Below are 18,436 nucleotides of genomic sequence, written 5' to 3'. Positions count from 1 at the left end.
CCTTGTTAGCCACGGTTGAGCCACCTTCCCCGTTTTATTTTTACTCCAGACAGGGATGTACAATTGTTGAAGTTCATCCAAGGAGGAACCAGTGAATGTGGTGTATTTGGATTTCCAGAAGCCATTCAATAAGGTGCCACATAAAAGGTTACTGCACAAGACAAAAGTTCACAGGATTAGGGGTAATATATTAGCATGGATAGAGGATTGGCTAACTAATAGAAAACAAAGAGTAGAGATAAACGGGTCATTTTCCGGTTGGCAAACAGTAACTAGTGGGGTGCCGCAGGGATCGATGCTGGGTCCTCAACTATTTACAATCTATATTAATGACTTGGAGGAAGGGACCGAGTGTAATGTAGTCAAGTTTGCTGATGATATAAAGATGGGTGAGAAAGCAAATTCTGAGGAGGACACAAAAAATCTGCAAAGGGATATAGACAGGCTAAGTGAGTGGGCAAAAATTTGGTAGATGGAGTACAATGTAGGAAAATGTGAGGTTATCCACTTTGGCAGAAAAAATAGAAAAGCAAATTATAATTTAAATGGAGAAAAATTGCAAAGTACTGCAGTACAGAGGGACCTGGGGGTCCTTATGCATGAAACACAAAAAGTTAGTATGCAGGTACAGCAAGTAATCAGGAAGGAAAATACAATGTTGGCCTTTATTGCAAGGGGGATACAGTACAAAAGCAGTGACGTCCTGCTACAACCATACAGGGTATTGGTGAGGCAACACCTAGAGTACTGCATACAGTTTTGGTCTCCGTATTTAAGAAAGGATATTGGAGGCTGTTCAGAGAAGGTTCACTAGGTTGATTCCGGAGATGAGGGAGTTGACTTATGAAGATAGGTTGAGTAGGTTGGGCCTGTACTCATTGAAGTTCAGAAGAATGAGAGGTGATCTTATCGAAACATATAAGATAATAAGGGGGCTCGACAAGATGGATGCAGAGAGGATCTTTCCACTCATAGGAGAAACTAAAACTAGGGGGCACAGTCTCAGAATAAGGGGTCGCCCATTTCAAACTGACATGAGGAGGAATTTCTTCTCTCAGAAGGTTGTAAATCTATGGAATTCTCTGCCCCAAAGAGCTGTGGAGGCTGGGTCATTAAATATACTTACGGCAGAGATAGACAGATTTTTGAGCGATAAGAGAGTAAAGGGTTATGGGGAGCGGGCAGGGAAGTGGAGCTGAATCCATGATCAGATCAGCCATGATTTTATTTAATGGCGGAGCAGGCTCAAGGGGTCAAATGGCCGACTCCTCCTCCTATTTCTTATGTTATTATGTTTTGCTCATCAAATTCTCCAGACAGCCTTCATGCTCTACCCATACCGGGATACAAGTGGAATATTGTAATGTCGTGAGAGAGGTAGGAAACCTGTCTAGACAGCTTTGAAGCACTCTTTGTTTAAGCAGCTAGAGTAGCTATTTAACTACAGTTCGTACAGTCCGAATATGGAACTCTTCTCTCAGGATTCTAGTACCAGGCCTTCGAAACCGAAAGACCGTCCACTTACTGACCCCAAAGGATAAAAGAAATCATGAGGCAGGATTTCTACTCAAGAGCTTTAATGTAAAAGTAGCTCGTGATACATCAATATAATTATTCCTTTGCTCAAGCACAAAGCTCACATACTGTAAACCCTGTGCTCCTCCTTAGTCTGCAGTTGCTGATGCTCCATCACCAAGGCAACGCTGGATCATGTCAGACACACACCTATGTGGCCTTTGCTGAAGTATTGCTAACGGTGGGTTATGTTTCTTGGGGCTGAGGACAGGTGATTGCATGTGCCCCAGCCTGCCCCTCTCTCTTTCCAAAAATAAGTCATGGGCGCGGTGAATGTGGGCCTATAGGAAGAGCATATACCCGCTCGCACAGTTCATACGATCAGCCTGTGTTTCGCCAGCTGGACCACAGGTTAAACTCTGGCTGCAGAGGTTGCCCTGTGAGCCACTGTGGCTCAGTATTTCTGCCCAGGCACTGTTGCATCATCATAGGCCATCCGCCGAAATCGAGGAAGACTAGCTTCTACTCTCAAAATGAGTTCTCAGGTGACTGTACAGTCCAATACAGGAATTACAGTCTCTGTCACTGGTTGAACAGACAGAGACACTGCCAACGATATCTCCGCAAGATCCTGCAAATCCCCTGGGGGGACAGACGCACCAACGTTAAGTGTCCTCGACCAAGCCATAATCGAAGCACTGACCACACTCGACCAGACCCGCTGGGCGGGCCACACTGTTCGCAGGCACTGTTGCAGCAACTTGCATTTTTGTAGCGCCTATAAAAGGTAGTAAAAATGTCCCAAGCCACTTTACAGGAGCAATTACCAGACAAAATTTGACACTGAGCCACATAAGGAGCTATTAGGACAGGAAACCAAAAGCTTGGTGAAAGAGATGGGTTTTAAGGAGGCCAGAGAGGCGGAGAGGTTTAGGGAGGAGTTCCAGAGCTTGAAGGCGCAGCCGCCGCCATTGCTGAAGTGTTGGAAATCGGGGAATGCGCAAGAGGCCAGAATTGGAGGAGCGCAGAGATATTGCGGATTGGTAGGGCTGGAGAAGGTCGGAGAGATAAAGAGGGAAGGGGCGAGGCCATGCAGGGATTTGAACACTACAATGAGAATTTTAAAATTGCTGGACCAGGAACCAATGTAGGTCAGAGAGCACAGGGATGATGATTGAATGGGACTTGGTGTGAGTCAGGATACGGGCAGCAGGATATCTATCCTAGATTTCTTGTGTGATCCTACAGGTGGAGAGTCGTTCCGGACTGAAAGAAGTGCTGCTGAAAATGGTAATTTTAGTCCATTTTCTAGATTTATTTGGGGGTGGTGGGTATTAAACGTTAATTAAAGCATGACAAAGTGGTTAACTAAGATTTAGCAACATTCTTTTTTGTGGTTGGGGAATTACAAGTTTAAAATGTGAATGTGTGATTGTCAAAAGAACCAAAAGGTGACATAAGAAAAAACCTGTTTTTTTAGGCAGCGAGTGGTTAGGATCTGGAATACACTGCCTGAAAGGGTGGTGCAGGTAGACTCAATCACGGCTTTCAAAGGGGAGTTGGATAAGTACCTGAAGGGAAAAAAATGCAGGGCTACAGAGAATGGGCGGGGGTGTGGGACTAGCTGAGGTGCTCTTGCAGAGAGCCGGCACGGGCTCGATGGGCCGAATGGCCGTCTTCCATGCTGTAACTATTCTATGATGCTATGATTCTGTACTCTGCCTGTTTATATGAAACCATCTATCACACAAGCCAACTGTTTGCGTTTCGGACCCAGTGCCTGAACCATTTCCTGTGATTCACCAAGGCTGTCCCCCTGGACAACTGCAGTTCATTTGCAATAGCCCCGCTCCGCTCTCAACCCACTGCCTCTGCAGGATCTTGGGGTGTCAGCCTTGGCTCAGTGATAACACTGCTGCCCGAGTCAGAAGGTCATGAGATCAAGCCTCACTCCAGGACTTGGCCACATAATCCAGGCTGACACTCCAATGCAGTACTGAGGGACGAGATGTTAAAATATCTGCCCTGTCAGGTGGTTGTAAAAGATCCCACGGGACCAATCGAAGAACAGGAGTTCTCCCTGGTGTCCTGGCCAATACTTAACCCTCAACTAACATCGCTAAAACAGATTATCTGGTCATGTAGCTCATTGACGCAAGAGGGACCTTGCTGTGCGCTAATTGGCTGCTATGTTTCTTGGCATCACGACAATGACTACACTTCAAAAGTACTGCATTTGCTGTCAAGTGCTTTGGAACGTTCCAAAGTGGTGAATGGCGCTATATCAATGCAAGACCTTTCCTTTCATCCAATCAGCTTGCTGCATTGTTGACTTATGCTGCTACCAGATGTGACATTGACAGCTGAAATCAAATGTTAAAATAAACGGATACCTGGAACACAGTTTGATTCCTAGGGCTTCAGATAGGATCTGGGATCAGCAGTGAGGAGGTCAGAACAGTGCCAGTGTGCAATAGGTGGAGAAGTAGAGAAATGAGTACAACAATGAATCAAGGTGGGGATGGTGGGGGGGGGGAAAGAGAAAATTGCCTCTGTATCACTGACAATGGTAGAAACAATTCTAAAACAATATCAGATTTGGCAATGGAGAATTCCAATACATATCCAGAATAGGCTGCAAATCCGTTGCAAGAAATGAGGGGAAATCCCTGTAATCTCCCATTATACAAGCAGTTGAATGTAACTATACCTCAGACATACAGTGAGGGCTATTTGTGATGTCTACCTTTTTCAGGACATGGTCAGCTTTGCTCATTTTCTAGGCGAGGAAGGGGTCCAGACAGTTTTGCATTTCCCCAGTTCCAAGTGGAATACGTTCGAAAGATGCTTTAATCCACACATTTGCAGTGAGGAGAGGGCGGGAAGGAAGATGGGGCTTTGCCATTGAAGAAGAATGCTAGTCTGTGCATCTCAGGCAACCCTCGAGCCCTTGGGGATTGGTCCAGCAGATAGTAGAGCAAGTCTGAGGGATCTTAATGCAAGACAGGGCCTTTGTGGCATCCGTGGCTCAGTGGGTAGCACTCTTGCCTCGGAGTCAGCAGGTTGTGGGTTCAAGTCCCACTCCAGGGACTGGAGCACAAAATTCTAGGCTGACACTCCAGTGCAGTGCTGAGGGAGTGCTACACTGTCGTAGGTGCCGTCTTTCAGATGAGACAATAAAGCGAGGCCCTGTCTGCTCTCTCATGTGGCCGTAAAAGATCCCATGGCACTATTTTGAAGAAGAGCAGGGGAGTTATCTCCGGTGTCCTGGCCAGTATTTATCCCTCAACCAACATCACAAAAAAAATGATCTGGTCAATATCACATTGCTGTTTGTGGGAGCTTGCTGTGCGCAAATTGGTTGCCGCGTTTCCTACATTACAACAGTGACTACATTTCAAAAGTACTTCATTGGCTGTAAAGCGCTTTGGGACGCAAGGTGGTCGTGAAAGGTGCTATATAAATGCAAGTCTTTCTTTTCTTTCCTGGATTATTGTGCAGAATGGTTGGATTTGAGGGCATGTACAGAGGCACATCAGTCTAGCCACATCCTCTCCAACATTGATCAGGCAGAATAGGCAAAATCTATAGAGTCCACGTAGGGTGTGGTCCGTTCAGTGTATGAACTCTCAGTTAAAATAAGGCCAATTCAAATGGAACCAAAAAGATACAAGGGATTTGCATCGAAGCACATTAACTGGAATAACTAAGTTCCCCTTGAAGCAGAACCCACTTCCAATGCACTAAACGATCACAGATTATGACTGTGCCCATTTGGCGATGTGCTGGCTTGTTGGACGTTGGGTCATTTGTGCTATTTGATGCAAACCATGATTAACCATGCGATGCTTTATTACATAAAGGACACCATTTTTTGCCTGGGGAAACTGTAACCAGGATTTCAGTCCATGCGATAAATTAAAAGCAGTAATTCACCACTGCTTTCTTTATAATTAGTGTACAACAGACCACACATGGCTCAGTAGAATTATTAGTGCAGAGTGACTCCCCTGTGGATTTGCAAAGTATTTAAAGCAGCAGATGTCCATGGTTTTGTTTGATATTTACATGAAAATGTTTCATAGCAACACTGATTTCACACTGTTTTAAACGCCCATTGATCACTGGCATATTAGGAGTCCAAATGGTTATACGGAAAAAAAAGTTTGAGGGAAAATAAATGCCAGTGGAAATTGGCAGAGGTATATTTGCTAGTAACCCTTTATATAAAGAAAGTGCGTTCATTCTATTAAGCATAAAAAGTAGTTTGTTTAAAGATTGCATCTGTCACTTTGAAAGCTTGAGCTCAGAGTAACATAGCCGTTACAAGTCTAGTGTCGCCTGCAAAGCAGGATTCGCTGCAGTTATAGTATATAAGCAGCCTGAATCTGGCGGGTTGGACAAGGGAACAAAGCCGAATTAGACTCCCTGGAGGAGGTCGTCTCACTCCACTTCAGGAGCACATTCAAACCTGACACTCCACAAGTTTAGCATCAATGCGAAGCCAAACCACTCTCCACCAACCCCAGGCCTCTGGTGTAAATGCACGGTTAGAAACCTCACTGTAAAATCAGTTTGTCACCTTCAGCCTCAAAACAAGGTCTATTACTTTCAATTATTGAATTTAATGGCAAAAGGAGGAAATCAATGCTAGTTAGTCCTCGGCAGAAAGGTCCATAGTACTGAAACGGTGGGCAACACATTGAACACAATTTATAGCATGGAATCATAGTCAACAGAGACAAAGGACAGTGCCGCTGGTCAATGTCGATAGAATATTGGAAAAGCCAGGGACAAAATAGATTACAATAAGTGCTTCATCTGTGGACGACACTGATCTCTCTGCCATTGACAACTATAGTCACCAGGAGCCAAGTAACCTTGATCAGATACATGATAATATACACTGCTTGGTAATAAGCCAAGTTGTCTGCATGGGCAACTATGTAATGCACACTAAAAAGGTTCGTAAATGTTGTTAAGAAGAAAGACTAATCTGTGGGTATAGGAATAGAGGCCAGCACTACCCCGGTACGTATACACAGTAATAAATAGCCACTCAAAAGGTTCACATCCATTCACTTGGAGTATTTTAATACCAATATACCGATTCCCTGAGATTGTAAAGAGAGTTGTAGGTGATAGCAGGAGAGATTGCAAAAACGAACACTCATTTATAACAGGACCTTATCACATAGTTATTCCAAAGCGCTTCACATCCAATCAATTAGAATCATAGAAATTTACAGCACAGAAGGAGGCCATTCAACCCATCATGTCTGTGCCAGCCGACAAAGAGCTATCCAGCCTAATCTCATTTTCCAGCTCTTGGTCCGTAGCCCTGTAGGTTATGGTACTTCAGGTGCATATCCAAATACTTTTTAAATGTGATCAGGATTTCTGTCTCTACCACCCTTTCAGTGAGTTCCAGACCTCCACCACCATCTGGGTGAAAGGAGTTCTCAACTCCCCTCTAATCCTTCTGCCAATTATTTTAAAAGTCTTGCTGTGTTGGGACATTCCTATCTTAAAAGGGAAATGGATCCTTCCTATTTTATATTTCCAATTTTATACACCTCAATTAAGTCTCCTTCAGCCGCCTCTGTTCCAAAGAAAACAACCCCAGCCGATCCAATCTTTCCTCATAGCTAACATTCTCCAATCCTGGCAACATCCTCGTAAATCTCCTCTGTACCCAATCACAATTACTGTTGCAATGTAATCACTTCTGTAGGCAAATGTAGCAGACAATTTGCACATAGCAAGGTCCCACAAACAGCAAATATGAGATAAACGCCCAGCTAATTTTTTGGGGGTTATATTGATTGAGGGAAGAAATTGCCACAACACCAGGAAAACTGCTTGTTCTTCTTCAAACAGTGCCGTGGGATCATTTCCATCTACCTAACCAGCAGACAGGGCTTCGGTTTAATGTCTCATCTAAAATAGATACTTTGTAACTTTAGACCTGCAATTGTACTCAGATTAATCAAGGCTTACTTTAAAAAAGTTTTAAAAATCAGTAAGTCTCCACTGGCCGCTACTAGTCACTTAATGTGCACATACACCCCTCAATCTAACCTCTGTCTAATGGAGAAGACGACTTTGGGTCCGAAAACACAAACGTTATTGTCCTTTTAATTAAAAAAAGACAAAAATAAGATTTCCTCCGCAATACATCAGTGTTATCACGGCCCCAAAGTGTCTTGTTATTAGACAAGCCATGTTTATCTTCCCCGCATACTGTACTCCATTCTCCAATTAACATTTCCAAATCTAATTTTAATTCAGTCTAAAATTGGGTGGGAGCCCGAGAGAAATTAAAAAACATTTGGAAAGCAACAAAAGAGAACTGTGAATCCAATTTTAAAAGCAAGCTTTTTTTTCCTGACTGTACAGAAAAATGACAGAACGTTTACCAAGTACTTACTTTCACATACATACAATCCAAATCCATCTCTTAATCCCCTCAGTCATGTAATAGACCCAAATTTTATGTTGGATCTATTTTCTGCTCATATCGAGGACTATGTCACATTAGCCCATATGTGGACTGCAGCAGCCCCACAAAATTGAACATTTACTTGTGAAAGTGGAGTACATGATAATCCCTCCCCCTAAACACAGGAAAGCGTGACAAAATCACAATCCTGATGTGACTAGAGAACATGACATTTCTAGGTGAATGAAGCCTTTCTTGCATTTTTTTTTTGCATATCCCTGGAACAACATCCCCATCGTCCATTCGAGCACAAGAGGCTGGCTGTTTGCAGAAAAGTGATAAATTTATCCTTGTGTTCATCTGATGACAATAACAGGATTATGCTCTGCAGAAAAATGCAGAATTCTCTTTGCTCTCTTGCTGCTGCTTAGAAGGCCGCTCAACCCTCAAGCTTGTGTAACCCGTTCAGTGCTTCAGGTGTGGAGATAAAGGGAGGATTTCACAATCTGCTCAGCCTGCCAGCAGACCACAGAGTCCTGCCTGCTGATGATGTCATTTCCCAGAGGATGGGCTCAGCTGCTAGTACACAAGGAGATGACCCTGAAATAACAGACGCTTCGTCAGGAGTCAAAGGGGGATAAACGATTCCCCCTTTTCACAACAACATTTCATGCATAAATTTATTGCTGATAAAGAAATAAAATACACCTCGGGTTTACATCAAACTCTTCTTCACCTTTTTCAAATACCATTTTCAATGCATTTCTGGAACAAAAACTCCAATTGTCTTGTTGGCATAAGAGGGAGGGGAAATTCATTAAACAAGCTACTGTGTAATACTGTAAACTGGGACCTCACAGAAGCCATACAATGTACAGTACTGCTCTGTGTGCGGTATTTCAATTCTAAAAACAGACTTGATTAAAAAGGATGATTTTTTAAACCCCATTTGGTAGTGATTTTAAAAATATTTTGCATTAAGACTCCAGTCCACAAAATTAGTTCTTGAAGACTAGGATTGAAACATAAACTACAGCACAGCAAAGAGAGGGTGTTAAAGCAAGAAACAGATTCCACCCTTGTCTTTTAATTATAGGGGAGCTGTACATCAGGAGCCAGAATCTTGGTCCATGTTTGCTTCGCTATCTCCAATGTCACTGTTTCCAAGTTTAGCACCCCTACCGACATCAACAAACTTGGTACAGACCAGCATTCATGTGGATGTTGTGCAAAGAGATGATTGGACTTGGTCGCAATGCCCCCACCACTGAATGGCCTGCTTTGTAATGGTGAAAACTCAAGCTTAAACAAACCTACTGAAAAATAAATGAAGAACAGGAATACCTATGTAAAACAGAAAATTTAAATCCATCTTTCCAAAACATACAGCAGCATCCTTCCGGCGCTATAATCCATCGGGCTTTCTTCTTTGAAACATGCGTCTAGAACATCCCATTCAAAGTCAGGTTATCACAGGATCTTTGAGAACATCGCCGTCTCCTTCTCCACAGAAGCAAACATCCCATCTGTAATGCTTATCAGGAGGTTTACATAGGTCCCAGCTACACGATGATCCAAAATGTATTTTGTTCAGAAAACCCTGCACAGATAAACTTGTATAGCTATTCCACTACAATAATATTAAACAGAGGGTGCCAAATGTCAGTCAACAATTTCCCAGTGACTTAGAGGATAAATGTACAGAGTGGTGATGTTAGGTGAGGTGGTGATGGGGCAAGACAACTGGGTTCAATGTCCCCAGGCTAAGAAGAAGCAAAGAAAATACTCCTATTCCCAATTACTGTACAGCAATTCCCCTCCAAAGTGCAGGTCTGGGTGTTTGGCAAACACAGGATTGGGCTTGGCTGCGATTCTTCGCACATGGGTCGACTAAGTTGGCAAAGTTCACGGTCACACTTGGGTAAGGTGCTGATAACATTTTCATGAATGACTCAAAGGTTTGACATCAGAATTACTGAATTATCATGCTATAAAATATAGAATGGTTAAAAAAAAAAACCTGAAAAAGCCAAGATCTGGAAACCGTAGTGTGAACATGAAAACTTTTACCAGAACTTTAAACATTTCTTTCCCGTAATCTTTAACCTGCATCACCTGCCCTCACGCTAATCAACAACATTGATATATGTAACAAAAACAGGGGCCATCTCAACATCAGTTTCTCACGGCAACAAGACACCAGTAACGTAACTCAAAGTCCCTGACCCGCTGGTTCATAAACATTACAAAATAGTTTATTGCCACCAAGTTGTGCATGCGTAGCAGTGCGGGTGTCCAAATGGCGCAGAAATCAATCACCGATCTAGTGAGTTGGTCACACTCCTAATGTTAGCAGTCTGTTGCTGAATGTGCTGATTTGGATTCAGCAGAGGGTGAGGCCAATGTTAATTTCCGGCTCCGTCTGCAATTTACAAGCACTGCCTGTCAGAGCAGGTTAAGAGTGAAATTTCAGAAGATCAAAAGAGCAGCTGGAATGCAACATTAGGTTAGGGAGTTTACTCTGTGGGATCTCATCTCCTCATAGAGCACCTCTTATTTCCGCTTAGCAAGACCAGCCTTTAAATAACATGAATTATTGGTTCGGATCTTCACAGATGCAACTCCAGCATTCAGACTGTATTCAATTTACTCATTTTGGGGCCATCATAAAATAGTACAGCATAGAAGGAGGCCATTCGGCCCATCGAGCCTGTGCCCGCTCTTTTGAAGAGTAATCTAGTTCATCCCACTCCCAGCTCTTTCCCCCTATACCTTCAATTTTTCTCCGAGAATTTATCCAATTCTCTTTTGAAGGCCACTATGGAATCTGTATTCACCACCCATCAGGCAGTGCATTCCAAATCCAAACACTTGTTGCATTAAAAAGTTTTAATTTTTGTCACCTCTGGTTCCTTTGCCAATCCCCTTAAATCTGTGCCCCCTGGGTAACAACCTTTCCGCATTGGAAACACTTTCTCGTTATATAAATCCCTCAGCATTTCGTGGAAAGTAGCCAAAATTGAGAAATGTTACTCCCAAAACATTGGTATATAAAAAATAAAATACCCTGAAAGATCCAGTCAGCCCACAGAACGAGACAGAGTTTGACTTATTGTGTCACCGTAACTCAATGGCACTGCAAATTGTGAATTAAGAGATAAACTAATTCCCCTTTGAGCAGGAAGTAGTGATATTGTGTAGGACTGGGTAGCACACAACAGTAGAGCTCTAGATGGCCATTCCTGGGAATGAATTTGAATCAAGCTACAATTACAAGTACCAAGGCTCCAAGTGAACTGGGTTTGTGCAGCTTCATCCCAGTCCCTGTGGGCAAAGGTACAAGCCCATAGTCCGCCGCAAATTAGCGGAATCACCTGAACAGGCCGCAGTCAGGTCAGCGAGTAGGAAACTCAAACTGTTGGGAATCAGGGTGTACTTGATGTCGGGGTTGAGGTAAATTGTTGGGGCAGAGTCGAAGGCTGTTTAAACTCACTCTGTGTTTGGTTCATGCTATCCTCGAGTTGCTAGTTTTTTTGGATGGTGGCACTCGGTGACAAAACTTGAAAAATGTTCCATTCCCGAGCATGAACATATATCATTTTGGTGAGCTGGGATTCGATCTCATCACACCTTCCCAAAAATAGGTCAATTTAAAACCATGCAAAGTCCTACACAAAGAAGTAACTTAGCCCCATCTCTTTCAGAACTCAGCAAGTTAATCTGTTGAGTAACAAGCTAGAAACCAGAAAGGTTCCAGCTCAAAATGGCTCGGTGCTTAGTTTCCTGTTGGCAGCTCGGGTAGTGGTTGGGACACTACAATTGCCCTCAGTTCCCCAGTTGCTAAGCTGGGAAGGATAAAATTGATCAAGCTTTCACTCTTGATTGTTTTCCAGGCTTCCATACTGAAAGGCACATGTATGGATGTCAGGCAAGGGCAAGGATTAGAGTGGCTGTGATGCCTTGTATTTGAGAAGCCGACTGACACACACCATCAGCACTCATAAATGAAAACTGGCCATTGAGGGGAGATAGCAGAAGGTGCCAGGTATCCATGGAACCATACCCCAGGGGAAATCTACTCCTTCAGATAAACTGCAAAGCGGCCGCAATAAAATGTATTCCAGCATACAAAGCTTGCATTTATTAGTTTGATAACTGCCACATCTTCTGACTGAAGATTCAGCATGAATTCTGCAATGTCTATTATGCTCACTACTGGATATGATCCTGATCACACATTTAACAAAGACATTTTACTATTTGAATGGTTGCAGAATCTAAATGTTGTAACGGATGGACTACTCCAGGAAAATAATCAATAATGTTCCTACACACATGAATATCCACCCTGAAATGAAATGATCAGTCTCTTGGAATGAAGTACTGTATATGGTACAAGCTGCTGGACACCTAATCGCTCGGTCGAAACCATCATTTGGTGGCACTATACTGAAGTGGCTTTACCCCGCTAGGTGAATTCTGAGGCACATTGCCTAAAATCAAACTTGATCAAATAACCTTATGGATGCATTGCTGATATAAATACAACCAATGTATTCATTGAAACATTTCCAGCAACACAGCAAGACTTTTAAAGTAAGTGGTAGGAGGTATGGAGGGGAGTTGAGGAGAACTTTGTACACCCAGAGAGTGGTGGGGGTCTGGAACTCGCTGCCTGAAAGGGTGATAGAGGCAGAAACCCTAATCACAATTAAAAAGTACTTAGATATGCACTTGAAGTGCAATAACCTACAAAGGCTAATGACCAAGAGCTAGAAAGTGGGATTAGGCTGGATAGCTCTTTTTCGGAGGGCACAGACACAATGGGCTGATTGGCCTCCTTCTGTGCCATAAATTTCTATGATTCTATGAAGACGATCACAGTGGATCTACAAATAAGAAACATAAGAAACATAAGAATTAGGAACAGGAGTAGGCCATCTAGCCCCTCGAGCCTGCTCTGCCATTCAATAAGATCATGGCTGATCTGGCCGTGGACTCAGCTCCACTTACCCGCCCGCTCCCCGTAACCCTTAATTCCCTTATTGGTTAAAAATCTATCTATCTGTGATTTGAATACATTCAATGAGCTAGCCTCAACTGCTTCCTTGGGCAGAGAATTCCACAGATTCAAAATCCTCTGGGAGAAGAAATTCCTTCTCAACTCGGTTTTAAATTGGCTCCCCGGTATTTTGAGGCTGTGCCCCCTAGTTCTAGTCTCCCCGACCAGTGGAAACAACCTCTCTGCCTCTATCTTGTCTATCCCTTTCATTATTTTAAATGTTTCTATAAGATCACCCCTCATCCTTCTGAACTCCAACGAGTAAAGACCCAGTCTACTCAATCTATCATCATAAGGTAACCCCCTCATCTCCAGAATCAGCCTAGTGAATCGTCGCTGTATCCCCTCCAAAGCCAGTATATCCTTCCTTAAGTAAGGTGACCAAAACTGCACTCCAGGTATGGCCTTACCAATACCCTATATAGTTGCAGCAGGACCTCCCTGCTTTTGTACTCCATCCCTCTCGCAATGAAGGCCAACATTCTATTTGCCTTCCTGATTACCTGCTGCACCTGCAAACTAACTTTTTGGGATTCATGCACAAGGACAACCTGACTGCCTGCCTCTCTTCCGCTCTTACATCCGGTCCAGGGTGTCCTTGGAGATGGAGCACGCGGTGTCCACCGGTACGCTCGCGGCCTTCCGCGAGAGGTGGGCACCGGAGGGACTGGAGTGCATCATCACGCCCGGCAACCAAATTTTAATTTGATTTTACGTTTTAAAGTTAATTTGTTTTAATTGCCGGTGCTTTTAGTGTCCCCTTCCCTTTTATAGGGGGCACTGGGGAAAAATTGTGATTTTAGTGCCCCAAAAAAAAAGAAAAACACAAAAAAAACCAAAAAAAAGGGTGGAAAAAAAAAAGGGCCTTGTAAATGTCTGGAGTGTCACCCAGGTCGGGTGGCACCGTTTAATGTTTTATGTTTTGCAGGTGAACTCCAAAAAGAGTTTCATGCACAAGGACCCCCAGGTCCCTCTGCACCTCAGCATGTTGTAATTTCTCCCCATTCAAATAATATTCCCTTTTACTGTTTTTTTTCCCCCAAGGTGGATGACCTCACACTTTCCGACATTGTATTCCATCTGCCAAACCTTAGCTCATTCGCTTAACCTATCCAAATCTCTTTGCAGCCTCTCTGTGTCCTCTACACAACGCGCTTTCCCACTAATCTGTGTCATCTGCAAATTTTGTTACACTACACTCTGTCCCCTCTTCCAGGTCATCTATGTATATTGTAAACAGTTGTGGTCCCAGCACAGATTCCTGTGGCACACCACTAACCACTGATTTCCAACCCGAAAAGGACCCATTTATCCCAACTCTCTGCTTTCTGTTCGCCAGCCAATTCTCTGTCCATGCAAATACATTTCCACTGACTCCGCGTACCTCTAACTTCTGCAGTAACCTTTTGTGTGGCACCTTATCGAATGCCTTTTGGAAATCTAAATACACCACATCCATCGGTACACCTCTATCCACCATGCTCGTTATATCCTCAAAGAATTCCAGTAAATTAGTTAAACATGATTTCCCCTTCATGAATCCATGCTGCGTCTGCTTGATTGCACTATTCCTATCTAGATGTCCCGCTATTTCTTCCTTAATGATAGTTTCAAGCATTTTCCCCACTACAGATGTTAAACTAACCGGCCTAGTTATCTGCCTTTTGTCTGCCCCCTTTTTTTAAACAGAGGCGTTACATTAGCTGCTTTCCAATCCGCTGGTACCTCCCGAGAGTCCAGAGAATTTTGGTAGATTATAACAAATGCATCTGCTATAACTTCCGCCATCTCTTTTAATACCCTGGGATGCATTTCATCAGGATCAGCGATTTAAATGAAGATTCCAAATGATTGAAAACATGATTGACTTGTTTGTTGTAAGAATGGAGGCAAAATCAGTGTTTAATAATATGGGGAACTGATTTAGAAATGCAAGTGTTCTTGGTGAAGAACTGTGTGGAAATGGTGAATCCAATGGCCTGTCAATCTGTGCCACCAGTCAGCACAAAGCCCGAGCTGGCTCTCCAACACTCAGCCTCCTGGAACCAGGCTCAGATGCAGCGGTTTCAAAATGGCCCGTCAAACGGCTACAATTTGGTTACATTTTTTTTTTAAAACAAAGATTGGAATAGGGGTTTGAGTGCGAGCAGCACACTGAGAAATGTCGAAATCTCGTTCAAACGCTGCCTTAAGAAAATTATCACAACCACACGAGCCGAGCGCTGGGTTCATTCATTTCACAGATTGGGGCTTTCAATGTTGCTCAGCGTGTGACCTGAGGAAGTGCCGAGATGCAAAATGCTTTCCTCTTCCTGCTTTCACTTTTTAGGTCAATAAATCAGCTGGTCTGGTACATTTCCTTGACGTAGCGAGTCCAAGTAATGGGGAGGGCTTCTATTTTGTTTTTTTTTTAAATGCTCTGCTTGCAACAGTGTGGGATAGGTGGTCTCAGGATTGCATGGCTCTGGGTTGGGGGGGTTGGGAAGAGAGGAAATCGGACTGCTCCATTTTAATGCTAAAGGTCCACATGAACAAACTCATCCATCGCAGCTAGCTCTCTCCCCCACCGAGATGCAATACACCACAATCTGAGCTGGTGTGTCTCTCTCCCCGCGAACTCTCTGCTAAATCGAAAGGACATGTCTAAATCGGGCTGCTGCAATGATGGGAAGGGGCAGCTAATCCGCCCCCCTCCTCTCCAACCATTGTTCTCCAAACCTCTCTCTCCTTGGAGCAAATATTGGCCTGATATTGGCAAATCTGGCAGCCGCTGTTTTGCAATCAAATGAGATGCACAAACAAAAAAAAACCCTCCATCATTATTTTCTTTAACCAGTGCTCCGTGGCAGGGTTTGCTCACGTTACCGGCAATAAACACGTTTGAAGGCGAATGCAAAAAAGGGCTGTACCTTGGTGAAGAGCTCGGATGCTGCCATTCTGCTGCGGTACGAGAGTGCGGCTCCAGCGCCGTTCGGAGCAGCCCCTGGAAAGCGGCTGCAAAGGGAATGGGTTCACTGTCAGCTGCAAAAATATATCAATTCTTTCCTTCCCCCTTCCCCCCGCAAAAAAAAACCAAACCAGCGATCCCCACCCGCTGCAGAATCTCAGCCCAAGGTACCAAACGCCATGTTACCTGTGTTACTGGAGAGCTACCCGGCTGTGAATTCTGGGTACAAGGGAAGATAGTCATTGAGATGCTTTCGTGCGAGAAAAAAAAATCCCTGCTCAATGTGCCTCCCATCGGCAGCACCAAGTCACAGAGCAAGTGTCAGAAATCTGGCTGGAAATACAGCGCCACCGCAAGGAGCATCCAGGCGGGGCAACCTCGCCCCAGCGTCAAACCCTCGAAAATACAACACACCAGAAGATGCGCGCAGATGCTCAGCGTCACCTGAAACACAGCTTCCCTTTCCGCTGTGAGCCACATCTGGGAGGGAAGGTTGTGGGTTCAAGTCCCACTGCAGGGACTGGAGCACAACAATCTAAGCTGACACTCCCAGCTGAGGAAGTGCTGCACTGTCGGAGGTGCTGTATTTCACGTGGGACGTTAAACCGAGGCCCCGTCTGCTCGCTCAGGTGGAAATAGATCCCATGGCACGTTTTTGAAGAAGAACAGCGGAGTTATCCCTGATATCCTGGCCAATATTTATCCCTCAATCAGCATCACTAAAAGAGATTATCTGATCATTATCGCATTGCTATTTGTGGGCGCTTGCTGTATGTAAATTGGCTGCCGCGATTCCCACGTTACATTCTACTTCAGAGAGCAGCGCGAGCTGGTGCAGGAGGGCAGCGAAGACTGACATCATCAAGGTCCAGGTTGATGATTGGAGCGTGGGCAGACACAGCAGGAGTGTCGAGACACCGTAGAGGGACGTGATCGGGGCCCAGGAGAGGCATGAGTTCGGGGCCAGGGGCAGCACGGGCCAGCCCACACTGCGACATGCGTGCGCACTAGGTCCGTGCAGCAGAGCAGGTCTCCAATCGTCTTGGATAACCCTTGCCACTGGACCAAGACCTAGCTCTGTCAAGCCGCATAGGAATATTAGGTCCTTCATTGAAACACCTGTGAACTCATCCTTTTTTGGCATGGAGGCAAGTCATCCTCGCTTCGAGGGACTGCCTATGATGATGATCAGTGACTACACTCCAAAAGCACTTCATTAGTTGTAAGGTGCTTTGAGATGTGCGGTTGTTGTGAAAGGTGCTATATAAATGCAAGTCTTTCCATCATCTAGCTAATAGGCAAATTGGAACTGTGTAGAAACACTGAACCAGTATGGCTTGACCCACCCTACAAATCAAAATGCACCCTCAAACTGAGGTGGTTAACGTTTGTCTGGTAGTTTTTAATTGGTTAAAAAGATTAGGTCACATCCCTCTTGTACACATGTAATTGGCAAATAGGAAAAATGAAATGGGAATATTAAAAAGAACTCGCACTTCTTCGTGATTGGGCTTCACAGATTCCTCCAAATCAAATGATCCCAGAACTGGTGGCTTGATCTTGTGCATGTATCTCTCAGGAAAGAAACATTCACTCTCCATGAAATTGCACAATCTGTAAAGCCAGGAGCAACACACAACTAGGAACAACCTGCTCTCGAAACGATTTTGCTTTGCACAAGTTTGGCCGTTGCAGCAGCGTGTCAATGCAGCATTCATGAAATCTGTTGCAATATACACCTGCAGTTTTTTACAATTAAATGCAAGATTCATAAATTAATTGACAACAACAGCTGGAATCATGTTACCACATTACTGATCGCAAGCCTATTGTGTTCCTAACACAGATGAGTCTGCACACAGGGAGATTAAAGTGACAGTGTCCTCAGTCTTTATTAAGACACTCCAGAGTGAGGAACAGGCCTTAGGGGCCGGCTTATATACAGTGCTCCCAAGGGATGCTAGGATCCCTTGGGACTTCAGGGGATGAGCTCCCTGGTGGCGGAACATGGGAGTGCATGATTACAGATACACAACATCACTCCCCCCCCAAAGTCAAAGTGAAAACTATTCACAAGGTGAGGCTGTCGGGAGTCTTTCTTTCCCTGGTGGACCGCCTCGGTACAAATGTCTGTTCTGGTGTGTTGGCTGTGCCCTCGCTGGGCTGGCGTGTTGTTGGCCCTGCAGGGCTGCTAGGTGAGCCTGGCCTTGCTGGCTGTTGGGCATGATGGGTTCAATTTCCTTGTCTGGGGTGGTGTCGTTGATCCTTTGGGTGTGTGTTGTGGGCTCGAAAAAGGTGGTGTCTGCTGTGGGTTGTTCAGAGCAGTCTGTGAACTGCAGCCTCGTTTGGTCCAGGTGCTTTCTGCAAATTTGTCCATTGCCTAGTTTGACTACAAACACCCTACTCCCTTCTTTAGCTATCACCGTGCCCACGATCTACTTGGGACCATGTCCATAGTTTAGCACATACA

At 44.4% G+C, this 18,436-nt stretch overlaps 1 protein-coding gene across 1 annotated transcript in view; it reads right to left on the bottom strand.

Moving 5' to 3' along the window:
* The window catches only part of myo5aa (myosin VAa), a 203,929-nt gene extending 187,918 nt beyond the window's left edge, over positions 1 to 16,011 (bottom strand). Inside the window, exon 1 of the mRNA XM_070858409.1 lies at positions 15,929 to 16,011. Within this exon, the coding sequence (XP_070714510.1) occupies positions 15,929 to 15,955 (27 nt within the window). The 5' untranslated portion in view covers positions 15,956 to 16,011. The remainder of the gene's footprint in view (positions 1 to 15,928) is intronic.
* Between the last annotated feature and the right edge of the window lie 2,425 nt (positions 16,012 to 18,436).

The sequence above is a fragment of the Pristiophorus japonicus genome, chromosome 17 (assembly GCF_044704955.1).
Source record: "Pristiophorus japonicus isolate sPriJap1 chromosome 17, sPriJap1.hap1, whole genome shotgun sequence".
NCBI classification, from domain to species: Eukaryota; Metazoa; Chordata; class Chondrichthyes; family Pristiophoridae; genus Pristiophorus; species Pristiophorus japonicus.
Note: the sequence above shows the minus strand (reverse complement) of the source record. Positions and strands in the feature narration are given on the sequence as shown.